The sequence below is a fragment of the Nicotiana tabacum genome, chromosome 23, assembly GCF_000715075.1.
Source record: "Nicotiana tabacum cultivar K326 chromosome 23, ASM71507v2, whole genome shotgun sequence".
NCBI classification, from domain to species: Eukaryota; Viridiplantae; Streptophyta; class Magnoliopsida; order Solanales; family Solanaceae; genus Nicotiana; species Nicotiana tabacum.
This window is the reverse complement of record NC_134102.1, coordinates 129,048,599-129,071,639: the sequence shown is the minus strand read 5'-3', so window position 1 is coordinate 129,071,639 and position 23,041 is coordinate 129,048,599. Positions and strand designations below refer to the sequence as shown.

The 23,041-nt window shown below is 34.7% G+C and overlaps 1 protein-coding gene across 1 annotated transcript; it reads left to right on the top strand.

The window, feature by feature from the left end:
* The first annotated feature begins 8,939 nt into the window (after positions 1 to 8,939).
* LOC107766122 (uncharacterized) lies at positions 8,940 to 14,761 on the top strand. The gene is made up of 3 exons (XM_016584855.2): positions 8,940 to 10,171; positions 13,899 to 14,016; positions 14,100 to 14,761. Exons 1-3 carry the CDS (start codon positions 9,350 to 9,352, stop codon positions 14,657 to 14,659), a joined length of 1,500 nt encoding a protein of 499 aa, XP_016440341.1. The 5' UTR covers positions 8,940 to 9,349; the 3' UTR covers positions 14,660 to 14,761.
* The last annotated feature ends 8,280 nt before the right edge of the window (positions 14,762 to 23,041 follow it).

Here is a 23,041-nt window from a genome sequence, read left to right as displayed (position 1 = left end):
TTATAATATTTTTTTTATAGTTTATAATATTTTAAGAAAAAAATATACAAAAAAAAGAATTTACTTTTTTAAAAAAAACCGACCGAAGTTGGTCGGTTTTTGGTCAAACGGTCAACACTTAATGAACCGACCAAAATTACCGATCAACTTTGGTCGGTAATTCTGAAATCAGAATTGAAAAATGGGGGAACCCCCATTTCTCTCTTATCTTCCCCTCTCCTTCTCTATTTCCCTCACTCAATACCTTCCTCTCTCATTCTCTATTTCCCTCACATAAATTCTATTCCCCACCCTACGTCGCCACCGCCCAGCCCCCGCCGTCGCCACGTCGTCGCAGTCGTCGTTGCCACTGCCACTGCCGCCCCTCTCCTTCTCCATCTCCTAAAAATTCTAGGTTTGAATTACAATCCATTTATTTATTATTTTTAGGTTTTGTTAATTAGTTGTGAATTAGTTTCAATTGATTAGTATTTCAATTATTTGAACATTGCATTTTATTGAGGATTAGGGTTTTGGTCTTGTTTTAATTAGTTTTATTAACTAGTCAATTAGTTATGCATTAGTTTTAATTGATGAGTGTTTCAAATTTGAGTTTGTATTGTCTTGAATAGTTTAGTTAGAATTGAATTATTAACTTTGTATTGTCTTGAATAGTTTAGTTAGAATCTAGGGTTTACGATTTGTTCTTGTGAATCAAACTTTTAGGGTATAGGTTGAATTTCTTTAATTTAGTTAGTTTATGTTTAAACTCGTAGGATATGAATTGAAATTTTAGTTTTTAGGATTTGTTCTTGTGAATTGAACTTTTAGGATATGAATTGAACTTTTAAGATATGAATTGGACTTTTTGGATATGAATTGAACTTTTAGGATATAAATTGGTGTAACTAGGAAAAAATAATTATCTTGAATTAACTAAAAAAGATATAATTAATTTATAATTGTAGAATAAATTAATTTATTCCTGTGAATCGAACTTTTAGGATATGGGTTGAATTTCTTTAGTTTAGTTAATTTATGTTTAAACTCGTAGGATATGAATTGAAATTTTAGTTTTTAGGATTTGTTCTTGTGAATTGAACTTTAAGGATATGAATTGAACTTTTAAGATATGAATTGGACCTTTTGGGTATGAATTGAACTTTTAGGATATAAATTGGTGTAATTAGGAAAAAATAATTATCTTGAATTAACTAAAAAAGATATAATTAATTTATAATTGTAGAATAAATTAATTTATTCTTGTGAATCGAACTTTTAGGGTATGGGTTGAATTTCTTTAGTTTAGTTAGTTTGTGTTTAAACTCGTAGGATATGAATTAAAATTTTAGTTTTTAGGTTTTGTTCTTGTGAATTGAATTTTTAGGATATGAATTGAACTTTTAAGATATGAATTGGACCTTTTGGATATGAATTGAACTTTTAGGATATAAATTGGTGTAATTAGGAAAAACTAATTATCTTGAATTAACTAAAAAAGATATAATTAATTTATAATTGTACAATAAATTAATTTGTTCTTGTGAATCGAACTTTTAGGGTATGGGTTGAATTTCTTTAGTTTAGTTAGTTTATGTTTAAACTCGTAGGATATGAATTGAAATTTTAGTTTTTAGGATTTATTCTTGTGAATTGAACTTTTAGGATATGAATTGAACTTTTAGGATATGAATTGGACCTTTTGGATATGAATTGAACTTTTAGGATATAAATTGGTGTAATTAGGAAAAATAATTATCTTGAATTAACTAAAAAAGATATAATTAATTTATAATTGTAGAATAAATTAATTTATTCTTGTTTTATTTGTATAGATGGAACATCGTACTTGGATGTACAATAGGAATTATCCTAATTGGTGGGGATTGCAGAAGGATTTTGTAGAAGGGGTTGATGACTTTATTAGACATGCAATGTCACTTCCACCATACCAAAGTGAAGGAGTAATTAGGTGCCCTTGTGTCCGGTGCGATTGTATGAAGTTTAAAAACCCGGAGGAAGTTAAGCTTCATCTTTATAGGAAGGGGTTTATAGAGAATTACTTTGTGTGGACAAATCATAGAGAGATCGATGGTAGCCGTGTAATATTTCATAACATGGTTGTTGGTGAAAGTAGTAGATCGGTAGAGAATACAAATCTTGATTCTAGAATTCATGATATGGTTGCAGATGCTTTTGGGATGCACTTCGGGGGTGAGCCCAATGAAAATGTTGAGCAAACTCCTAATGATGACGCAAAACGTTTTTATGAACAGTTAGAGGAAGTTAGTCGTCCACTGCGTGAAGGAAGTCCGCACTCTGAGCTGTCTGTTGCAGTTAGATTACTAAGTATCAAATCTGATTGGAATATTTCTCAAGCAGCCATGGACTCTTTCATTGACCTTATGAGTGAACTGGTTGACCCTAATATCAACTTACCTGCTGATTTCTATAAGGCAAAGAGATTGTTTTCTAAGTTAGGACTTTCGTCAATGAGAATTGATTATTGTGAAGATGGTTGCATGTTATATTATAAAGATGATGCAACTTTATACAGTTGTAAATTTTGCGAAAAGCCTCGTTTCAAGATGCTTTCCAGCGGGAATATGGTCGTTGTCAAGGCGATGCATTATTTACCTCTTATACCTAGGTTAAAAAGGTTATATGCGTCGATGAGTTCTGCTCCTCATATGAGATGGCACTTTAAAAATAGAAGACCACCTGGTGTTATGTTTCATCCTTTAGATGGAGAAACTTGGAAGCACTTTGATAGGACATATCCAGATTTTGCTAGTGAACTAAGGAACATTCGGTTAGGTCTGTGTGCGGATGGCTTTACGCCTTTTTCTATATCTGCGACACAATATTCATGTTGGCATGTCTTTCTTACACCTTATAATCTACCACCTGAGTTGTGTATGACTAGTCCATATATATTCTAAAATTATATTATCCCCGGTCCACGTAATCCGAAAAGTTTGATTGATGTATATTTTCAACCTTTGATTGATGAGCTAAAACAATTGTGGTATGATGGTGTTGAAACATATGACATATCAACCAAGCAGAATTTTAATTTACGTGCTAATTTAATGTGGACTACTAACAATTTTTCTGCGTATGGAATGTTATCTGGGTGGATTACTGATGGGAAGCTAGCTTGTCCTTAATTCATGGAAAATAGTAAAGCGTTCACTTTGAAACATGGCCGAAAGTAATCATGGTTTGATTGTGACCGTCAATTCTTGCCTGATGATCATGAGTTTAGAAGGATGAAAAATACATTCAAAAAGAATAAAGTAGAATATGATTCTCCACCTCCGATACTTTCAGGTGAGGAAACTTGGGAGAGGGTCTAGAACTTCAGTAAAGTTACTGAGGCTTCACCTTATAGATTCCCCGGATATGGTGTTAATCATAATTGGACGAAACAGAGTATGTTTTTGGAGTTGCCTTATTGGAAGGATAATCTTCTCCGACACAACCTTGATGTCGTGCATATTGAGAAGAATTATTTTGACAATTTGTTCAACACAGTGATGGATGTTAAAGGTAAGACAAAAGATAACCCGAAGGCTAGAATGGACTTACAAGAATATTGCAGGCGGCCTGAATTATACTTGCAGACAGCAAACAATGGTAAGGTGTTCAAGCCCAAAGCAAGTTACACATTCACTTTGGAGGAAAGACGACAAATTTGTGATTGGGTTACGAAATTGAAGATGCCTGAGGGTTATGCGTCGAATTTTAAAAAAAAAATAGATATGGAGGTAGGGAAGTTGAGCCATTTAAAAAGCCATGACTGCCATATTTTCATAGAGACCTTAGTGCCTATTGCATTTTGTGGTTTGCCTGAAAGAATCTAGAAACCCATCACAGAGATTAGTTTATTTTTTAAAGACTTGTGTTCTACCACATTAAGGGAAGAAAACCTACTTTGGATGGATCAAAACATTTGTGTAATTTCTAGTAAGATGGAAAAAATATTCACATGTGATTTCTTTGATGTGATGGAACACCTTCCAATACACCTTGTACACGAGGCATGACTTGGAGGGCCTGTTCAATGCAGATAGATGTATCCCTTTGAGAGGTAATATTATAAGTTTGATGTAATATTCTATTTTATTTGAATGTTCTTGGCTAACATGACGTTATGTAGGACAATTGGCAAATGCAAACAATTTGTTAAGCAGAGAAATATGATTAAAGGATCTATATGCGAAGCTTATCTTGCAAAGGAAGCTGCACATTTTTGTTCTTATTATTTTGAGAGTAACGTGCCATGTTCTAGGAATAGGCCCAATAGGCACACGGTCGAATGTGTGAATGATCCATTATATCCACCAATGTCCATATTCAATCAACCAGGCCGATATTCTAAGGATGTTAGAAAGAAAAGTTTGAGTGATATGGAGTACAAATCAGCTACACTTCATGTGTTGCTAAATTGTCCCGAAGTTGTACCATTTCTTAAGTAAGTATTGATTTATTAGTTATCAAAATGTAAAATTTATTGTGACTACATATTGATGCAACTACTAAAAATATTTGATATGTCACAGTCACTTCGTGGGTCAATTTGGCCATGATGCTGTATATACGAGATTTGATACGTGGTTCAAACAGTTTGTAAGTGTATATATAGTGAATGTATAAAAATTGATTCATAAGTTGTGCTAACTTACACACACACACACACACACACACACACACACGTAGTGAATGCATAAAAATTGATTCATAAGTTGTGCTAACTTATGAATTTTTTTAACACTATGTAGGTAAATAATCCAAATAATGGTGTAAATTAATTTTTGAAAGATATATCTTGGGGACCTGGGCTTCAGGTCACAACAATGTCTAAGTACGTAGTAAATGGTTATAAGTTTCATACAGAGGATTGCTCTAAAAATAAAAATAGCAACAACAGCGGGGTGTGGGTTCAAGGTGGTGATGGCAACCAAGTTGGAGATATTGATTATTATGGTGTGGTCAAAGAAATATTACAACTAGAATATACAGGTTGGCCATATAAGAAATTGATACTCTTTAGATGCAAGTGGTTTGACCCAAATCCAACAAGAGGTACAAGAGTACACCACCAATACAACATAATTGAGGTTAATCATACGAGGGAGTATGATCGCTATGATCCTTTCATAATTGCACATAACGTTAGGCAAGTGTATTATGCTCCTTATCCATTGCGGCGGAATAAGTCCGATTAGTGGGTTGTAATAAAAACTAAGCCTGTAGGTAGGGTGGAAGTCGAGAATGTGTTAGATGTTGCATATCAAAACGATATCTCCAGTGTTCACCAAATAGTGGACGATCAGTTAGAAAATGATTTGGAACATCCTGAACGCATATTGGAAGAAGTTGATATAAATGAAGTAACAATTATAGAAAATGAGGACGAAGAATCAACTTATGAAGCTCAAACAAGTGAGGACCAAGAATTCTCGGACGAGGAACAATATGTCGATGAGGATTAAAAAGTTAGTTTTTTAAAGCATTCTCGTTTTATAGCTAGTTTATTATATGTTTCAATCTAAATGTGTATTATATTATGCAGATGGCAGGCAAGGGTCAAGGTAACAATGACCCTACTAGTTCTCGGGGTCGAGAAAAGGGTAGGAAGGGAAAGAGGAGGTAAAAAAATAATAGTCCCTCTTGTCCACCCTTTTCAGAGATGCCTATGTCTTATCCTCCACCACACGGCTATACTAAGCTGCCACAGCATCACCAGCCGTACACCTTCATTCAGACACCAGGTCTTACATCACAGGGCCATAAGATTATACGTCTGACATACAGTTCAGCTGCCTCACAGCCATCTGCATCGCAACCATCTACATCACATCCATATGGATCACATCCCTACATATCACAGGCACATAGATCGCATCTATCCATGTCACATCCACTCGGGTCACAGCCATCAGTATCACATCCACTTGGGTCGCATCCAGCTATGTCGCAATCATAGGGATTGCAACCATCTTCATCATCGACTCCATCTATTGCAGGCCTTCGCCTGCGAGGTAGTAGCTCTGACCCGCCTACACCGTCTTCACATGCCTCTGATACACATGCTTCGGATGGTGATGATGAGGTAGTGCATTATGATCGATATGGCAGGATCATCATAGTCCCTGAGGGTAATGGGTAAGTGTTATTCATTATTTTTGCGTCTATTGATTTGTAACATTTTTACTAAGATATTAATATATTTTTATTGTTAAATTGCAGGTTCATGCCGGGTAATAAAACTACGAAGATAATCACCAATGCCATCAGAAAGCTTTATGATGGCCCTTATGCGACTTGGACTGATTGTCCATTCTCGCTGAAGGAGCAAATTTTCAATCAATTTAAGGTATAAATGTTCTTTTAAACAGTTTAATAATTTATATTTATGATGTTTCCATCTAATATTTAACTTTTGAAATACAGAGCAAGTGTATATGGGAAGACCGCTATAGCGCGAAAGTGACTGCAAATTTTCATCATAAAGCTCGCAAGAGATTGGCGGATGCTTTCTCGGATGCTAGAAAGAAGAACAAGAGGCCTGGCTGATTACTTGAGAATTTATGGAATGATTTGCAGAGGCAATGGCTTACCGCAAAGTTCTTAGAGAGGAGCGAAAAAGGAAAGAAAGCTCGCGCATCCGAGAAGGGAGGCTCCTTGCACACTGGAGGTGCGATCAGCCTAGGGACAATAAAAAGAAGATTGGTACGTAATTGCTTAAATTATTTTACTTTTCTAAGTATATCTATTCTGTTTATTAACTAAATTAATTTATTTTCAGGAAAAGAAGTATGGGTATCCAATGAGTCATGATGAGCTATTCTAGGAGATGCATATTGTGAAGAAGAAGAAGAAGAAGAAAAAGAAAGAGGGGGATCAAGATAGGTGGGTCGAGGATCGGGCCTCGACTGCATATGTAAGCTTTCAATTTTCTTTAAGTATTATAATTTACTTTTATAAAATTTTTGAAATACTGATTTAATTTAAAATAATATAGGGTCCCTACCAAAGTAACGTGGAGGAATTCATCTGTAGTCATCCAGTTGGTGAATCGGGTGTGCTAACCCAACCTTCGGATGAGAATGCTGAAAGAATATGGTTGGAGTCTGTTGGCGGTCCAAAATGGGGGAAGGTATACGGGCTTCCTACTAAAAACTTCCATCGCTATAAGTGTGGAATGCGAGGAATAGGGACTTCCTCACAAGGCGAACAACTTAATAGGGAGAGCCTCTCCGCTATGCGGGAGACAGTGACAAAGCTCACATCCGAGCTAGAAGCGGCCAAGGAAAGAGAAAGGCTTAGAGATGCTCAATTCCTTGGTATGCAAGCTCAGATCAGAACTCTCCTATCTAGTGGAGCTTTTCCGTTGCCCCGATCTAGTGAGTCATCTCCAGAGGGTCGACCTCCACGTGATCCTTCCTCCCGTCCTCCTCGTGATCGTTCTTCCCGTCCTCCACAAGACCGTTCTCTATACCTTCTTGTAAATGAAAGTTCATCAGACGGTGATGATGATGTTGTAAAAAATATCCCTTAACTTTTATATACTTTGAACTAGACAAATAGAACCAGTTTTGAACTAGTTGTAATTAGTTTTAACTTGGTTTTGGATTTTTATGTTCAATTGAACTTTAATTTGTTAGTTTTGAAGTATTTATTGAATGTTTTGATTGTTGTTGTTGTTGTTGTGTTATTATTATTGTTGTTGTTGTTGTTGTTGTTGTGTTGTTGTTGTTGTTGTTGTTATTAGGTATATTGATATGCTGACATGTGGTGTACCTGCTAAAACAGGCATTTTATGCCAAAATTAAACCTAGAAAAACCGACCAAAGTTAGTCGGTTAATGAACATTGAATTCCCAGAATTCAACATTACCGACCAACTTTGGTCGGTATTTTACCTGCACTGTTTAGGTTACCGACTATAGTTGGTCGATAATGTTTAATTTTAATTATTTTAAAAATATATATATTTAGTTAAACCGATCAACTTTGGTCGGTAAAATTAAATTAATAAAATATATTTCCGACCAAAGTTGGTCGATAAGTACTTAAACTTGTCAGATGGTCGTTTTAAGCTACCGACCAAAGTTGGTTGGTAATTTCCGACCAACTTTGGTCGGTAAGCCATTCCGACCATCAAAACACCGTCCACACCCTAATGGTCGCGTTTTGGCCGGTAATTGGCCATAACCGACCAACTTTGATCGGTTTTTAGCGAATTTCTAATAGTGCTAGCTTTTGGGGTGTGATTCTCTCTAGATTTTATCACAAAAGACACTATATGATATTTCCTTATTTGTTTAAGTTTTAGTGAGTAGAATTACTCATTCACGTGATATTTCAAGATAATAGGTATCTGCTAAAAGAACCGAGAAGCGCTCAAGCTAATCAACATTTCACCGTTATAATTGTTTATAACATATTTTATTGGTTTCAGCATATTTCCCATCTTTTTAGATCACCAAATTATACTTAGGTATCAATTATAAACAATTTGATCGCATAAATTTGTTCTCATTTTAAGGCCTAAGCGTTAAACTGAAACTCAGAGCATAATATGTACTCCTATCAACTTCTTTTTTCCATCAATTAGTGCAAATTTCCTCCATGTTCTCAAAACGCAAAATAGTGCAAACAATTCCAGCAATTTCATCAGTAGACATTTAATGCCACGCAGAATAGTCGCTGCACGCGCTGGACAACCGAGAGCGCGTGATTAAAATCCACATAATATTGAAATATTCTAATCTAACAAGGTCAACCAGTGGTCAGTCCCAAGTCTAACAGGCCGAGATTTGCAATCAAATCTCAAAACCAGCTAATTCCATTAATTAAAGTATTAAACTCCGATTATTAAGTACTAATTTCAAACTCAAAAACAAATCTTTAAACCCATTAATTTAATCAAACTTGAGATTCAAAAAACCTCTACAAGAAGCATCCATGCTTCTTCTTCTACTTCTACTTCCATTTCTTGTTCTTTCTTACTGCTAAAACTCCCCTTATTTGCCAGTGATAGCCAATTGTTTTATATCATTTTCTTGAGATCTTCAACTTTAGCTTTAAGAAGCTGCCTCTCTATTTCACCACCCATTGGCCCCCTTTTTTAGTGTCTTAAATTTTTCATTCAATATTTACACTGTTATCAATCAGTAAAAGCTGCAAAATGCTACAGCTTTCTGAATGAGCTTTCTGTGTCTCTCACAAAACTTGCATTCTGTCCGTTCTAATTCAATGCTCTCTCTCTCTTTCTGATATTATTTCAAATTTCGGCTCTTCAAGTTGTTCGTTAAAGTTTGAAAAAAAGTTCTAGTGTTTTACTTTAGTACTGTTTGATTATGGATTCGAAATTGATGAAACCATTACCAAAACAATTGATGCTGAAAGATTACCTGTTAGATGACTTGAGTTCATGCTCATCGAGCGGTTTCCGATCATATCCTCGCTGGCAATGTTGCACTACGGTTCGATTTCTTCTCGAAATCGACTTGAAGAACAAGTATCAACCAGCACCGCCGCCGCCGTACATGAAAAGTGCTAAATCATTACTCAAAAGCCGGCCAAAACCAACGCCATCGTCGGCGACGGTTTCTGCATTTCAGAAAGCGTCTGTAGCGGTGATCAACGCCGTGAAACACCTCCCTTTTGCCGGAGTGAGGTCTCCTCTGTCTTCTTCGCCGTCGAAGAAGAAGAAGAAGCCGATGATGAAGACAATTTTTCCGAGGAGTTTGTCTCGGAAGCTGAAAAGAAGCTTCTGGAAGAGAGGCGATCACAAGGAGATCTACTGGTGGACGTCATTCAACCGGTTGGATAAGGAAGAACTAAAACCGCCGGTTTTTTCTCCGGTTTTAACTGCCATAACCGCCGGCGATTCAAATAGCTCAATGAGTGTGAGTGTGAGTGAAAGTAAGAATAAAAGTAACAGTAACAGCTGGTCAGATAGTGATTTCACAGCTTCAAGTGATAATAATTCACTGCAAACTTCAAGTGGTAATTCGGAGGTTAATTCGACGGAGACTGAAAACAACGTCGTAGCTTCGAAGAGCTTAGGAACGGAGAAGGTGATCAACAGCAAAAAAGTTGGCGCAACTACCGGTGATGATTCACCAGACTCAACTGTAAGCAGTCACGGTAGCATTACCAACTCTCCTAGCAAAAAGGTTAGCTTTATTTTTTTCCTAACATTTCTTTTTAATTTTTGTCTTATTTTTCTCTAATTTCATGTTTTCTATTCTTTTATTTCAAGGAGTATCATATTACTTGCATTATCAGTTACAACGATATATTTTTACGTAATTGATTTTGTGATACGGGAACTTAAATTGTGAAATTATGACTTTTCTGTTCACGACTTTTAAAGCACAGTAAAGCATATTACTTGCATTATCTATTCGAAAAGAACGGCAAAGCACGAGAAGAAGAAGCTATTGTGAATGAAAATATTATCATCAATATTTTACCCATATATTTTTTAGCAGAAGAAAATTTTCTTTTACATAGTAAGTTTGCCAGGTTCAAGTTTGAATTTACATAGTAGCGGTATAGTAAGTTTGCCAGGTTCAAGTTTGAATTTACATAGTAGCGGTAAGAACATTGTTTTAAAATTTTGAACATGATGAGTAATTAAAATATTAGACACTTTGTAATTATGAGGGGGTGTAATAGTTTGTTGAGTTTAGAAAAGTTAAAATAAAGTTGTATTCTCAAGGTATAATTAAAGCGTGGTGAATTCAAAATTTTGAAATATAGTAAAAAAAATTGGGGTGTAAGAAATTTGAATTACATTTTAAAAAAGGAGAATTTTCTAGAGAAATGAATTTTCACAGCGATATGGTAGGAGCAAATATAGGTGGAACTACTGGGGGTAGCCCTGGAGAGTACACGTGCGGGGTATTTCAGGGTTGAATTGCATGCTTCTCGACACTGACAACAAATTTACAGTTGGATGATCAAACGGCGCAGATCCCGCTACGTTGTTGTCACTTTGCGGGATCTACGGCTATCTATGTAGACTATTAACTTTGTGGAAGTCGAGACAGCGGATTACTACATTTTTTATTTCCTACATAAAACCAGGTATGAAGTGTCATTTTCTTATTCTCTGATTTAGTAGGACTGTAGGGGTAGTTAGTTTCGGTCATATATTATACTAGTATACAATAATTATATTATTATATACGGAAAATGGTCAAAAATGCCCTCCGTTTGTTTTTGGTACCAAAAATATCCTTGCCGTCTATATTTTGGATTACAAATGTCCTTAAACCGTTAGTCTTGCCATTGAAGGTGACATGACAGTTCAACTGTGTTAGATTTGCTTACATGGCCATCCACCTAAGCAATCCAACATGACAAAATTATTTTTTTGGAAAAATTATTTTTTCGAATTTTAAAAAAAATACAAAATCAACACTTATTCCGAAAAAAGTATAAAAAATTCCGGAAAAAATATTTTCCGAAAAAATAATTTTTCAAAAATTTTATACTTTTATCGGAATAAGTGTTGATTTTGTATTTTTTTTTAAAATTCGGAAAAAATAATTTTTTCGAAATTTTTTTATTTTTTTCGGAATAAGTGTTGATTTTGTATTTAATAAAAATTTCTGAAATAAATAATTTTTCCGAATTTTTTTACTTTTTTCTGAATAAGTGTTGATTTTGTATTTTTTTTAAAATCCAGAAAAATAAATTTTCCGAAAGAGTAATTTTGCCATGTTGGATTGCTTAGGTGGATGTCCATGTAAGCAAGTCTAACCAAGTTGGACTGCCATGTCACCTTCAAGGGCAAGACTAACGGATTAAGGGCATTTGTGGTCCAAAATATAGACGGCAGGGATATTTTTGGTACCAAAAACAAACTGAGGACATTTTTGAGCTATTTCAAATAGTTCAAGGGCATTTTTGGCCCTGAACCAATATATATATCTAGTGACTCATATGCAAACTCTCCTTTACAAGAAGATTTTTTTTAAAAAAAATTCCCTCCCAAATTAGGAGAATATATAGTGTTTCCACACTTCCCCTCAAGCGTGACTCGAACCCAGGACCTAACAGTCATGAGTGAAGGTGCTTTACTAAATGATGGAGTACGTACAACGTAGTAGTCAAGAGATTACAATTTTTTGTAGTATTAAGAGTTCGAGTGATTTAATTAAATCCTAATTAATTCATCAATAAAAACTACTTAGATTGTTTGTGTATATAAAAATCTCTTTAATTTTTGTGAATAATAATATTGTAGGGTCCTTTATTTTATTTTTTATTTGTAGCAAGCTAAAATATGAGAAGATGTGATTTCTATCACATTGAACTTGTGTCGGTCGTGTGTAGGGTATGTTTTAAAAAACTTGCATATCCTTGCGCGTAAAAGGAAAGAGGAAAAAGGTGATAGATAGTTTGGTTTGTTTGGACGTATAACTGCTACAAACATTAATATTTATTAGCATGTGGGAACATTAATATTTCCATTTCACCGTCTATCTTTACGCTAGGTAGCTCAAATATTGGTTATGTGCTTTTCCTTATAATAAGAACTTCTATAAACGATATCATATTAGTTGGGACTCAATATAAAATAACGTTTTAGTAACACTAAATGATGTGGTGAAGTGGATGAGACTGTTGCTCTCTTAATTAGAGGTCTCGGGTTCGAATTATGAGTACGGAAAAATTATGATAGGGAGCGCTACCCCTCGAATGAGGCCCTACACGGCGCAAATCCGAATATAGTCATGCTCCAATACGAGTACCGAACACCGATAGAGAAACCAAAAAAAAACATTTTAGTTAGGGATTTGAAAATAATATAAATATGGGTAGACACAAGTCACATACTTTGTCTAGTAGTGAAGTTGACTTATGACGAATTCGAAATTGTCTTAGGAGTTTGTGTCCATTTGCTTACGGTAGAAACATCCCTGGAGAATAGTTGACTTCCTAATAACAAAGCTTGACCACATCTTTCCTATGTGCACTATTTATTTACACCCTTTTCAAGATATTACTCAGGAGATTGGGAACTTTTTAAATCTCAGACACCAAAATTTTAATCTATTTTAAAGTACTACTAATATTAATTATATTCTGGAAAAAAAATATACACTCCGATGCATAAAATATTTTGTGTTTACGTAAGGTTCGAAAAAGGGCTACATCCTTGGGGATATAATCTAGACAGTGTATTCTAATACAAGCATTAGTAGCCTGCTTTCACGGCTCGAATCTGTGAAAATAGATTTTTTTTTTTTTTTTTTTAGAAAGTGAGATTTCCCCAGTCACGCATTCTCACTGATGCCAGACAGTCCCATTGAAGTGGAACTATCAAAATTCAAGTGTCTGAACTCTATTGACACAACATTTATGTAATTTATTGACATTATATCTAAGGGTAGGGGGCCATACGGGTTAGTCTTGCCTGGAGAACAACTGAACAAAATCAATAATAAGAGATATGCTGGATCTGTAGCCCCCTACTTGTTTGATCATTTCTTTTTATTTTATCTTCCATTGTTTTATAACTAAAAAAATGTAGCTATAGTACTCCCTCCGTTCAAATTTATGTGAAAGCGTTTAGATTTCAAGAGTCAAATGAATTATTATTTTGACCCCGATATTTTTTCATATACCTTTTAAATATTTTAAATTATTTATTATTGTAACTTATAGTAGTATTTTTTTACGTAGTTTTCAAATATGTAATTTTTATTTCAAAAAACAAAAAATATCAAAATGCATGTCAAAATTAAGAAATTGAATCTTGAAAACGAAAAGTATCACGTAACTTGAGACAAATGGAGTAATATTTTTCGCATTCAATATTTGATATTGTACACGTTTAATGTTCAAAATAATCCTCAAAGATTTCTTAATTGTCATTGTTATGTGCAGAAACATTGGCCAAATGAAGAAAAAGAACAGTGTAGTCCAGTGTCTATACTGGATTGTCCATTTGGTGATGAAGACGAGGTCTCGTCACCTTTCCAGCATAGATTAGCTCGTGTGGAAGGTAAATCCCTAATCAATTTGTGTTACAGAATAATGCAAAATTTATTCCCTTCTAACAGAAAATCTTAAATATTTTTGTAACAGGAACTACCAAAAAACTCATGAAGAAAATCCAAAGGTTCGAGTGTCTCACTCAACTGGAACCACTAAACTTAGAGAAACGAATTGTATCCTCAGAATCAGAGAGTGAATCCCCACTCACAAATACCTCAGAAACTGAAGTTGAGGAACAAGAAAAAGAAGAGGACAAACAGACAGTTGAAAGCAGAGCATTAGATTTGGTTCAAGAATTGAAAGCCTCATTGCCATCTTATAACATGAAACTAAAGGCAGAGGAATTACTGTTGGATTTCTTTAAAGGGAGAATTCTCAATGCCAGTGAACATTCAGAAGAGCTAACAAAAGGTGATGCACTCAATAACAAGCTGTTGCAAGTAGCAAAAGATTGGATAAATGGGAAACCAATTGAGGTACTGTTAGATTGGAAGGTGCGAGAAAACAGGATGGCTTATATTCGGGACATTGAAAGCCGAGGCGAGTGGAAGAACACAGATTTAGAGAAGCAAGAAGTGATTTTGGAGTTGGAAATTGAAGTCTTTGCATCTTTGATGAATGAGCTCTTGCTTGATATCATCTTCAGCTAGCAAATCTTTAGGTGCAGTGCAGTAGAATGGTAATAACATAACATAGTTAACAGGAGAGTTAGGGGAAATATAGAAGCATATGCTCAATTTTCTTGGAGGGAAGCCTTGATTTAACTGGTAAAATTATTGCCATGTGACCAGAAGGTCGCAGGTTTGAGCCGTGGAAACAGCATCTTGCAAAAACGCAGGGTAAGACTGCGTACAATAGACCCTTGTGGTCTGGCTCTTCCCTGGATCCCGCGCATAGCGGGAGCTTAATACACGCCTTTTATGCTCATTTCTAAAGGTTGTTTTTGTCATTCAGTTGCCGGCAGAAAATGGCTAGCCAGAATGACTGAGACCACCTTGAGAAATGGGCTACATGAGTTTTGAATTGGAGCTGTTAGTGTTGAACTCATTCTTTTCTTTCTCTTCCTTAGAGAAAGAAGGGATGGTGAAATGTTGAATTAGAAGAGAACTTTTGTTGTACTTTCTGGATCAAGTTATGCTAAATTCTAGTTGATCATTGTTAGTATCTAATGTCTTTCTTCATCCAATAATCTTAACAGATGGTGGAAGTTAACAATCTCATTTGCATGCAAAAATAAGAATGTTAGATAGGAAATAACATATTAATGTATCTAAGATCTTTCTTTGCTCATTACTTCCACCAACTATTTAGATGAAATAATATGGTACTCCATCTAAAGTCCAAACTAATCAATGTGTACGACCACAGAGAACAATTAACTTAAATAGTCATCTACCCAAGCGCTTAAACTTAAAATAGCCGGTTGATGTATTATATATTTATGATTTATGTATAATGATGCCTAATTATTGTATAATCTATGTATACTGAATAGAAAAAATAAACATTAAATTCGACCGCTATTTATGTAGAGGTTTGCGACCTTCTCTTGTTACAATAATCCAAGTAACCCTTCAACAAACAACATATTATTGTATTACAACACGCATTGCCTCCAATCGCACCAAATTGTGTGCCTTTATTTTTCAAGAGAAGTGAAAGTTAAATCCAAAAATGAATCTAACTCAACTAAGACTAATCAACTCGTGAAAACTCTATGATACATCGCTCGTCTAGTTTGGACTAATGAACACTTTATTTTAAATTAAATATTCCAACAAAACAATTTGACTTCCCTACATAAGAAACACAAAAAAACAAATGGAAGCAAGCATCAATTATTGTCAAATTTCTGCAACCCCCCCCCCCCCCAACACACACACACAACACAATTATTCCAGCTTCTTAAGTAAATATAAATTTTTTAACTTAGGGATCGTTTGGTTAATAGCCTGGAATAATTAATCCCAATTTGGATAAGGGGGGTCAGAAGTACTGTATATTGAAATGTAAGGGTCTTTTTGTATCAAGTGAAAAGGGAAGGGAGGAAAAGTGTATTTGACCTTTCTTTTGAATTTGGTTTCCACTGACATAGGTCTACAATTTAAAAGCAAATGCAGATTGTAGACGTGCAACAGAAGATGTGTAAATTTTCCTTTTTGCTATGAATGTCCCTAATATTTGTTAGATTCTTAGATTGCATACTACGAATGACTTTTGGCTCTTAAGCTTCAGATAGTGGCAAAGTGCAAATTAACTAAGGATCATATTCCCCCTTCCTAATTCTTCTAATCTTTTTAAGTTATACTTACTTAGAACTTGCAAATTACCCAACTTAAGCTGATGCCTAACCTCAGACATATTTTAATTTTATACAGTTTTATTAATAGTGCATGATACTAAAATAAGATGGAGAGTTCAGATATCTTGCATTGCTTCCGAAGTAAGATGAACAGATAATTGCTAGCTACCCATTTTTCCTTCCTTTCTTTTGATTTTTACACTTTCTGGACATGTAAATAAAAGTCATGAAAAGTCACTATTGATCGAAAAATTATACTGAGTATATAGAATATTATATTATGTATATAAATCAAAAATTATTTGTTATAAATATATATTAAATTTTAAACATCCTTTGCAGCATTCTTGGTTCGCCATAAATTGCAACATAACATATTTGAAAATGGTGTATTAGTGGCAGAGGCGGAGTCAGGATTTGAAACTTATGGGTTCAGAATTCTAAATCTTTTAAGTTACTGGGGTCTAAATTGAATAATTGTTAAAGTCATTAAGAGAATGAAGGGAAGAAGCCCAAAGCTACCAGCCCATAGTTAAACCGTACAGTTATTTATTAAACTGATCCGACCCGATTCATTTGTAAATAATATAAATAGAACATTTCTCATTATTTTGTACAGACTGAATTTCATTCTTTTCGGATAATAAAGCATTTTCCTTTACTCTCGTTTCTCTCAGCTCATAGAAGCTTCTAGGTTTCCTTTTCTAAGCTTGTGCATTGTGAAGAATCTGTAAGTGTTCATGGTATCAGAGCCAAGAATGACGTAGCTCACGTGTTTTCCGGTGGATCGATGTTACTCCTATATGTTTCTAAAGTTTTTGTCTTTCGACGACGGTGTTGTGCTGATTCAGTGTGCTTTTCCGGTGAAGCTCGGAGGCGGAGGTTTTTATCTTGCCATTGAAGGTTATTGCTTTCCAATTTCACGGAAAATTGGTAATTTTCTTCCGATTAGAACTGTGTTCGAGTGATTTCTGGTTTGGTGAATTTCTGAACCCTAATTTTCTCAAAGTATGTTTTGCTATGGCTCCTAATATTGATCCTTCAAATGTTACTACTACTACTTCATCTAGTATGTCTTCTAGTACTGTTGAGCCGTCACATCCTGTGTACCTATATTCTTCTGATTTCCCTGATACAGTTTTAGTTACGAAGTGTTTTAATGGGACGGGGTATGGAGGATGGAGACGAAGTATGCTAATTGGTTTGTCATGTAAAAACAAGTTAGGAATTATAAATGGAACCATCCCTAAACCTAGAGCAAATTCTGTTCTATTTGAACCATGGGTTCGTTGTAACGATATGGTTACTGTTTGGATATCAAATAGCCTGGATACAAAAATTAGAGAGAGAGTCTGCACAAAAGCTATGGCAAGAGATTGAGCAGTGTTATGGCAAGGCAAATGGTACTAAGGTGTTTCAAATTAGAAAGGATCTTGCATCCATCTCCCAAAGGTCCTCTGGCATTGCATCTTATTTTAACCGTATTAAAAAACTCAGGGATGAATTAGCATACTCTATTTTATATCTAGACTGCACTTGTGGGTGTAAGGAAGCATTTCAAAATATAGAAGAACAGAAGTGTCACGCCCCAAACCTGGGGAGGCGTGGCTGGCACCCGGTGCCGAGCTGGCCCGAGCGAACCACTCTGTAACTCATGATCAATCGACCAAAATTAAAACATACATAGGTCGAATTGGCTGAACTCATTCCTTTTGTAACTATCATGGGCCAACATGGCCACAACTCATAATGTATAACTATAAGTGGGTAACACTTAATATATAACTATAAGTGGGTAACACTGTATCACTGAACCATTTTTCTTAAAACATGAATACATATGGGTCGTCAAGGCCTCTGACATACTGTACAAAATGAACTCCTATCTATAAAGCCTCTAAGATTATTTGACATCAAATGGGATAGGGTACCGGCCTACCCATAAGTCTGTAGCAAAATTCTGACACGATGACTCATAGACTCGGATGCACTCCGAATGAGGTGGAGTCTTACCGATCCTTCGTTGAATGCCAATCTCGTCTACTATGAGGGCTCGTCAAACTGATTATTTATACATGCAGGCATGAATGCAGCGTCCCCAACAAAAGGACGTCAGTACAAATAATGTACTAAGTATGTAAAACAGAACTGAAACATAACAATAAGTCAACATTAATTAAAGACATATAAGAATCAACCTGAATCTCTGAAGTGCCACCATATATACATACTTATCATACTTATATATATAATGAGTCTCTTTGAGACTGTTTCTATTATCCATATCGTATGATGCATGACTGCCCAACTGATCAGTGGTAACTGTCCGACCGTCCGTAACGCGGTGGTAAATACATGACTGGCCGTAGCTCGGTGGTAAATATGTAACTGCCCAACCGGCCGTAACTCGATGGTAAATGCATGATTGTCCGACCGGTCGTAGCTTGGTGGTAAATGAATATGCATATCTGCCCAACCGGCGGTAAATAATGATACATAACTGCCCAACCGGTGGTAAATGATGATACATAGCTGCCCAACTGGTGGTAAACGATGATACATAGCTGCCCAACCGGTGGTAACTGCCCGATCGGCCGTAGCACGGTGGTAAATGCATGAAGATGCATGTATCACTATATTAAAAACATTAACATCTTTATCAAATACCTCAATAGGGAACTAGATACATATTTAGACATGCTTGAATATCACTTTACGGGAATGAATAACATAGACATCCTTAACTGCTAAGAGTAGAACCACTTATGGAATAGCATTACGTTTAAGTATCGTTACTTGGATCATGCCAAAAGAAAAAAGGGATAGCCTTAACATACTTGGAGTAGGAGGAAAATCCGTATGATATTTTTGAAAGAGGTTACACCATACTCCCTTATAATCACAAAATCGCACATTGCTTTGAATTGTTGAAGATCTTATCTTGCTCATGTGACTTACGTTAATAACACAAACAAAACCAAGCTGGTGTGACAAGCAGAAGAAGACGGAATTGCGTAGCAAGTACACCAAAAGTAGAGGAGCACTATATGAGTTTGAGCACTTATCAGATGCCAATAACAATAAGCGATCTCATCAGTTGTATCATCGATGAACATAAGCATCTGACTTGAACTAAAAATGGCAGCAGAATACACTATGCACAGTCGTGAAAAGAATTTAACTTAGTTGAGAACTTCCATATAACACCAGTTTTGATAAAAGCTTAAGAGAGATGGAAATATTCAATACCTATAGTCAAAGACCTGGGAACTTGCCCTTACATCCTTCATAACTGACACCATACTTCCAATGAATATTAATATATGACTCTTACTTTATTAAATGGAATGACTAAGACTTTGCCACATACTAATATGAACTTTAAGAGTCATCTTAACTAATCTTATATGGCTGCCACGTTAATCTTTATCCCAAAGACCTTAATTAATTAGTTAATCTTTCACCAAATATCATTAATTACCCCAATTATCTATATAATTAAGAATTATCTCAAATTATTTAAAATTTTACTTATTTTTTATATACTTTATAAATCATACTATCATGGTCATATGGTACTATATAAATAAATACATACACTATTATTTCATTAAAATATCCATGCAAAAATACATATATTTTCTCAACTTATAATTTTCTTAATCTCATATAAAGAGTAAAATTTTCGTACACTTAATTCTTAAAATGGTAAAAAGATAACTTTATTTTCTTGTGAGAAAATAATTTCTATCTTTACAATAAAGAAAATCTCATAAACTTTCTCATATTATGTGTGTAATTGAAAGTAGTAATATTAATAACTATATAAAATTATATTTTTCAAACTGTTTTACAAAAATACTCCACTCAAAATACTATATCAAATGTATATAACGGTATCAAGGTTGTTAAAATTATGGGGTCTTATAGTCACAAATCTTCTATAATCTTATTAATTGTGTTAATCCCTTCAAGCTCATATGGATTACTACAACTTATCCTAATATTAAAGTACGGGGTGTAACAAGAAGGTTCACCAGTTCCTAATGGGGTTAAATGAGACTTATACTGGAGTTAGAAGAAATATCTTGCTCATGAAGCCCTTGCCTGATATTGATGGTGTATATGCAATGCTTATAGAAAATGAGAGTCAGGTTGAGAGTCAGCCTTCCAATCCAGCTTTTGTTTCAGACTCTGCTTCTTTTGCTACTGGAGTTCAGAAGCCCTTCAGCTCTACTTACAATTTAGAGGCTACTACTCAGAAGCCTTTCAATTCAAGGGTAAATTTTGAATCCACAAAGAGGGGCAACTCCAATTTGGTGTGTAGATACTGTAAGAAACCAGGACATCTCATTGATAAAAGTTACAAACTATGGGTATCCCTCTGGATTTGGAGCTAAATTCAAGAGGTGTGCAGCTTATGCTCATGTGTCATACTCAACCAACATGGGGCAGCCTGATAATTCTAGTTCTAAAGGATCTAAAGCAATCCCACTTGACATTGGAGGGAATATTTTGACAAAGGAGCTGTATGATCAGCTGCTAACTCTACTTCAACAATTCAAGTTCTCATCCACTACTCAGGATACTACGTCTGTTTCAGCTAACTTTGCAAGTTTGATAGCTAATACTGTTGTTGATAATTGTGGTTTTCATACTTGCAATTTGTCTAGAGTAGAAGACAATTTTTGGATTATAGACTCAGGTGCAACTAATCATATGACTCCTCACGCAATATTACTCACTGATATTAAACCTCTGCCCTTACCCTATCTTGTAACACTCCCTAATGGTTATAAGGTTAAAGTAACCTGTACTGGTACTCTTTTCCTTTTTGCCACCATGTTTCTTCCTGATGTCTTACTTGTTCCCTCCTTTCACTATAATCTCATTTATTTTTATCAGTTGTCGGTACAACTTAGATGTAATGCTTTCTTTACTCATTATGCTTGTGCTCTACTGCAGGGCCCTTTTCTGAAGAAGTCACTGGTTCTTGGTAAGCTTCAGAAGGGGCTATACATTCTTCAGCCAGTTGACCTTAGTAATTATGATTCTTTCACTTCTTTTCTTGTAAATACCATGACTGCCAACATTAATGAAATGAATATGAGCAGTTTTAATCATTGTCTTCCTGTGTTCGGTCGAACCCGTAAGTTATACTCTCCATCCGCCCTTGTGTATTACGACCTTTAAAATGAATAACAGGAAAACACACCTTAATAAGATGAACAATTACTTTTATCTTGTAATTCTGTTAAGGATTAGATTAATCTTATATACTGTAATATTTTTGGGTGTTTCACTGTAGTCTATCTCTTCTGACAGCAAAGACTCGGCTAGTTACCAGATATATTTTAATAGCATGTTTAGTCGAGCATTTGAACTCTCTAAAATGAATAACTCTTTTAAATAATAAGCAATTCTAATTTTTCAAGGAATCGGCTAGACGCTCAAAAGTGCTTTTTAAAAAGTTTCTCAACACAAACTATTTTTCTTACAATAATTAAGGCTCTTCTCATACAATCATATAGCTTGACTAGAGATGCTTGAAAATGACAAGAATTGCACTAGTCCTTGCTCAGTGCAAATCTTTAAGTTAACTGCAATTGTTTGGCTAATTAGTTCCTGGAAATTAGAAGTGATTATCCTTCAAAAGAATATAATTATATTGGAGAGTCAAGGTAAATTTTGTAAAACTTGTGGAAAAAGAACTAGTGATTGAACAATAACAGAAATAGTTTTTGAATAAAAAAAAGTAACTCTTCCTAGAAGCAGAAAACTAATTTTTTTTTAGGACAAAATTACTCTTATCAAAAGTCTATATTTGAAAACTCCACTTTAATTATTGTAATTTTAACTCCTAGTTTCGATACATCATATAGCTTGATTAGAGTTGCCTGTAATAGGACTAGAATTGCACAACATTTGTATGGCATTACTAGAATGTGATGTATGTGACCGCTACAAAGCCATGACACACCATACATGGAAAAAATGCCAAAATTTGAATGAAGTAATGCCCCTGAACTTACGCACATTGCTCCCTAGACCCCAAGAAAGAGACATACAAATTCTGCTGATAAAATGAACAAGTTCCAAGTAATAAGACAACCACCGCGACAGAAAATTACTTTAGACATTATGAGTAAGTAATATAATATTGTATGTGACAAGAAAACTTGAGTTATCAACAAAGTTAAAAGATCCAGAATTTAAGCTTTATAGGTTTAATATTTAAGATATTTAACATTGAATTCGTTATATTTTTAAAGTGACGTATTTATATATAATATTTGTTAAAATTATAAGAATTTTTATATATAAATTTGTGTTACACGTCAAAAATAATAAATTCAGATGAATTTAATACCAGATAATGCATCTGTCTTTGGTTAGCAAATGATAAAGTGAGGAACCTAGAATGCATAAACTTGCGATTTTTTTTATATATATTTGATGCTATCGGAAATAGTCTATCTAACACAAAGTAAGGATAAGATGTGCATATATTGCATCCTTTCTAAAACTCACTTGTAAGATCACACTGAATATGTTGTTGTTGTTGTTGTATTTGGTACTCAAAACATTTTGATCCAACTAATTCAACTACATTTCGAGTTGACCTACTAAGAGATAAAAATATTCCCTTCAATTTGTTTTAAGTGCGACCTTTTTATCCTGCCAAAATAAGGGCAAATCTTTAGAGTTACAAGCCTAATAAACATAATAT

Coding starts and splice junctions, on each gene's coding strand:
- LOC107766122 (XM_016584855.2), top strand. CDS start 9,350: ATGGATTCGAAATTGATGAAACCATTACCAAAACAATTGATGCTGAAA. Junction 10,172..13,898: donor CCAACTCTCCTAGCAAAAAG/GTTAGCTTTATT, acceptor TGTTATGTGCAG/AAACATTGGCCAAATGAAGA. Junction 14,017..14,099: donor TAGATTAGCTCGTGTGGAAG/GTAAATCCCTAA, acceptor TTTTTGTAACAG/GAACTACCAAAAAACTCATG.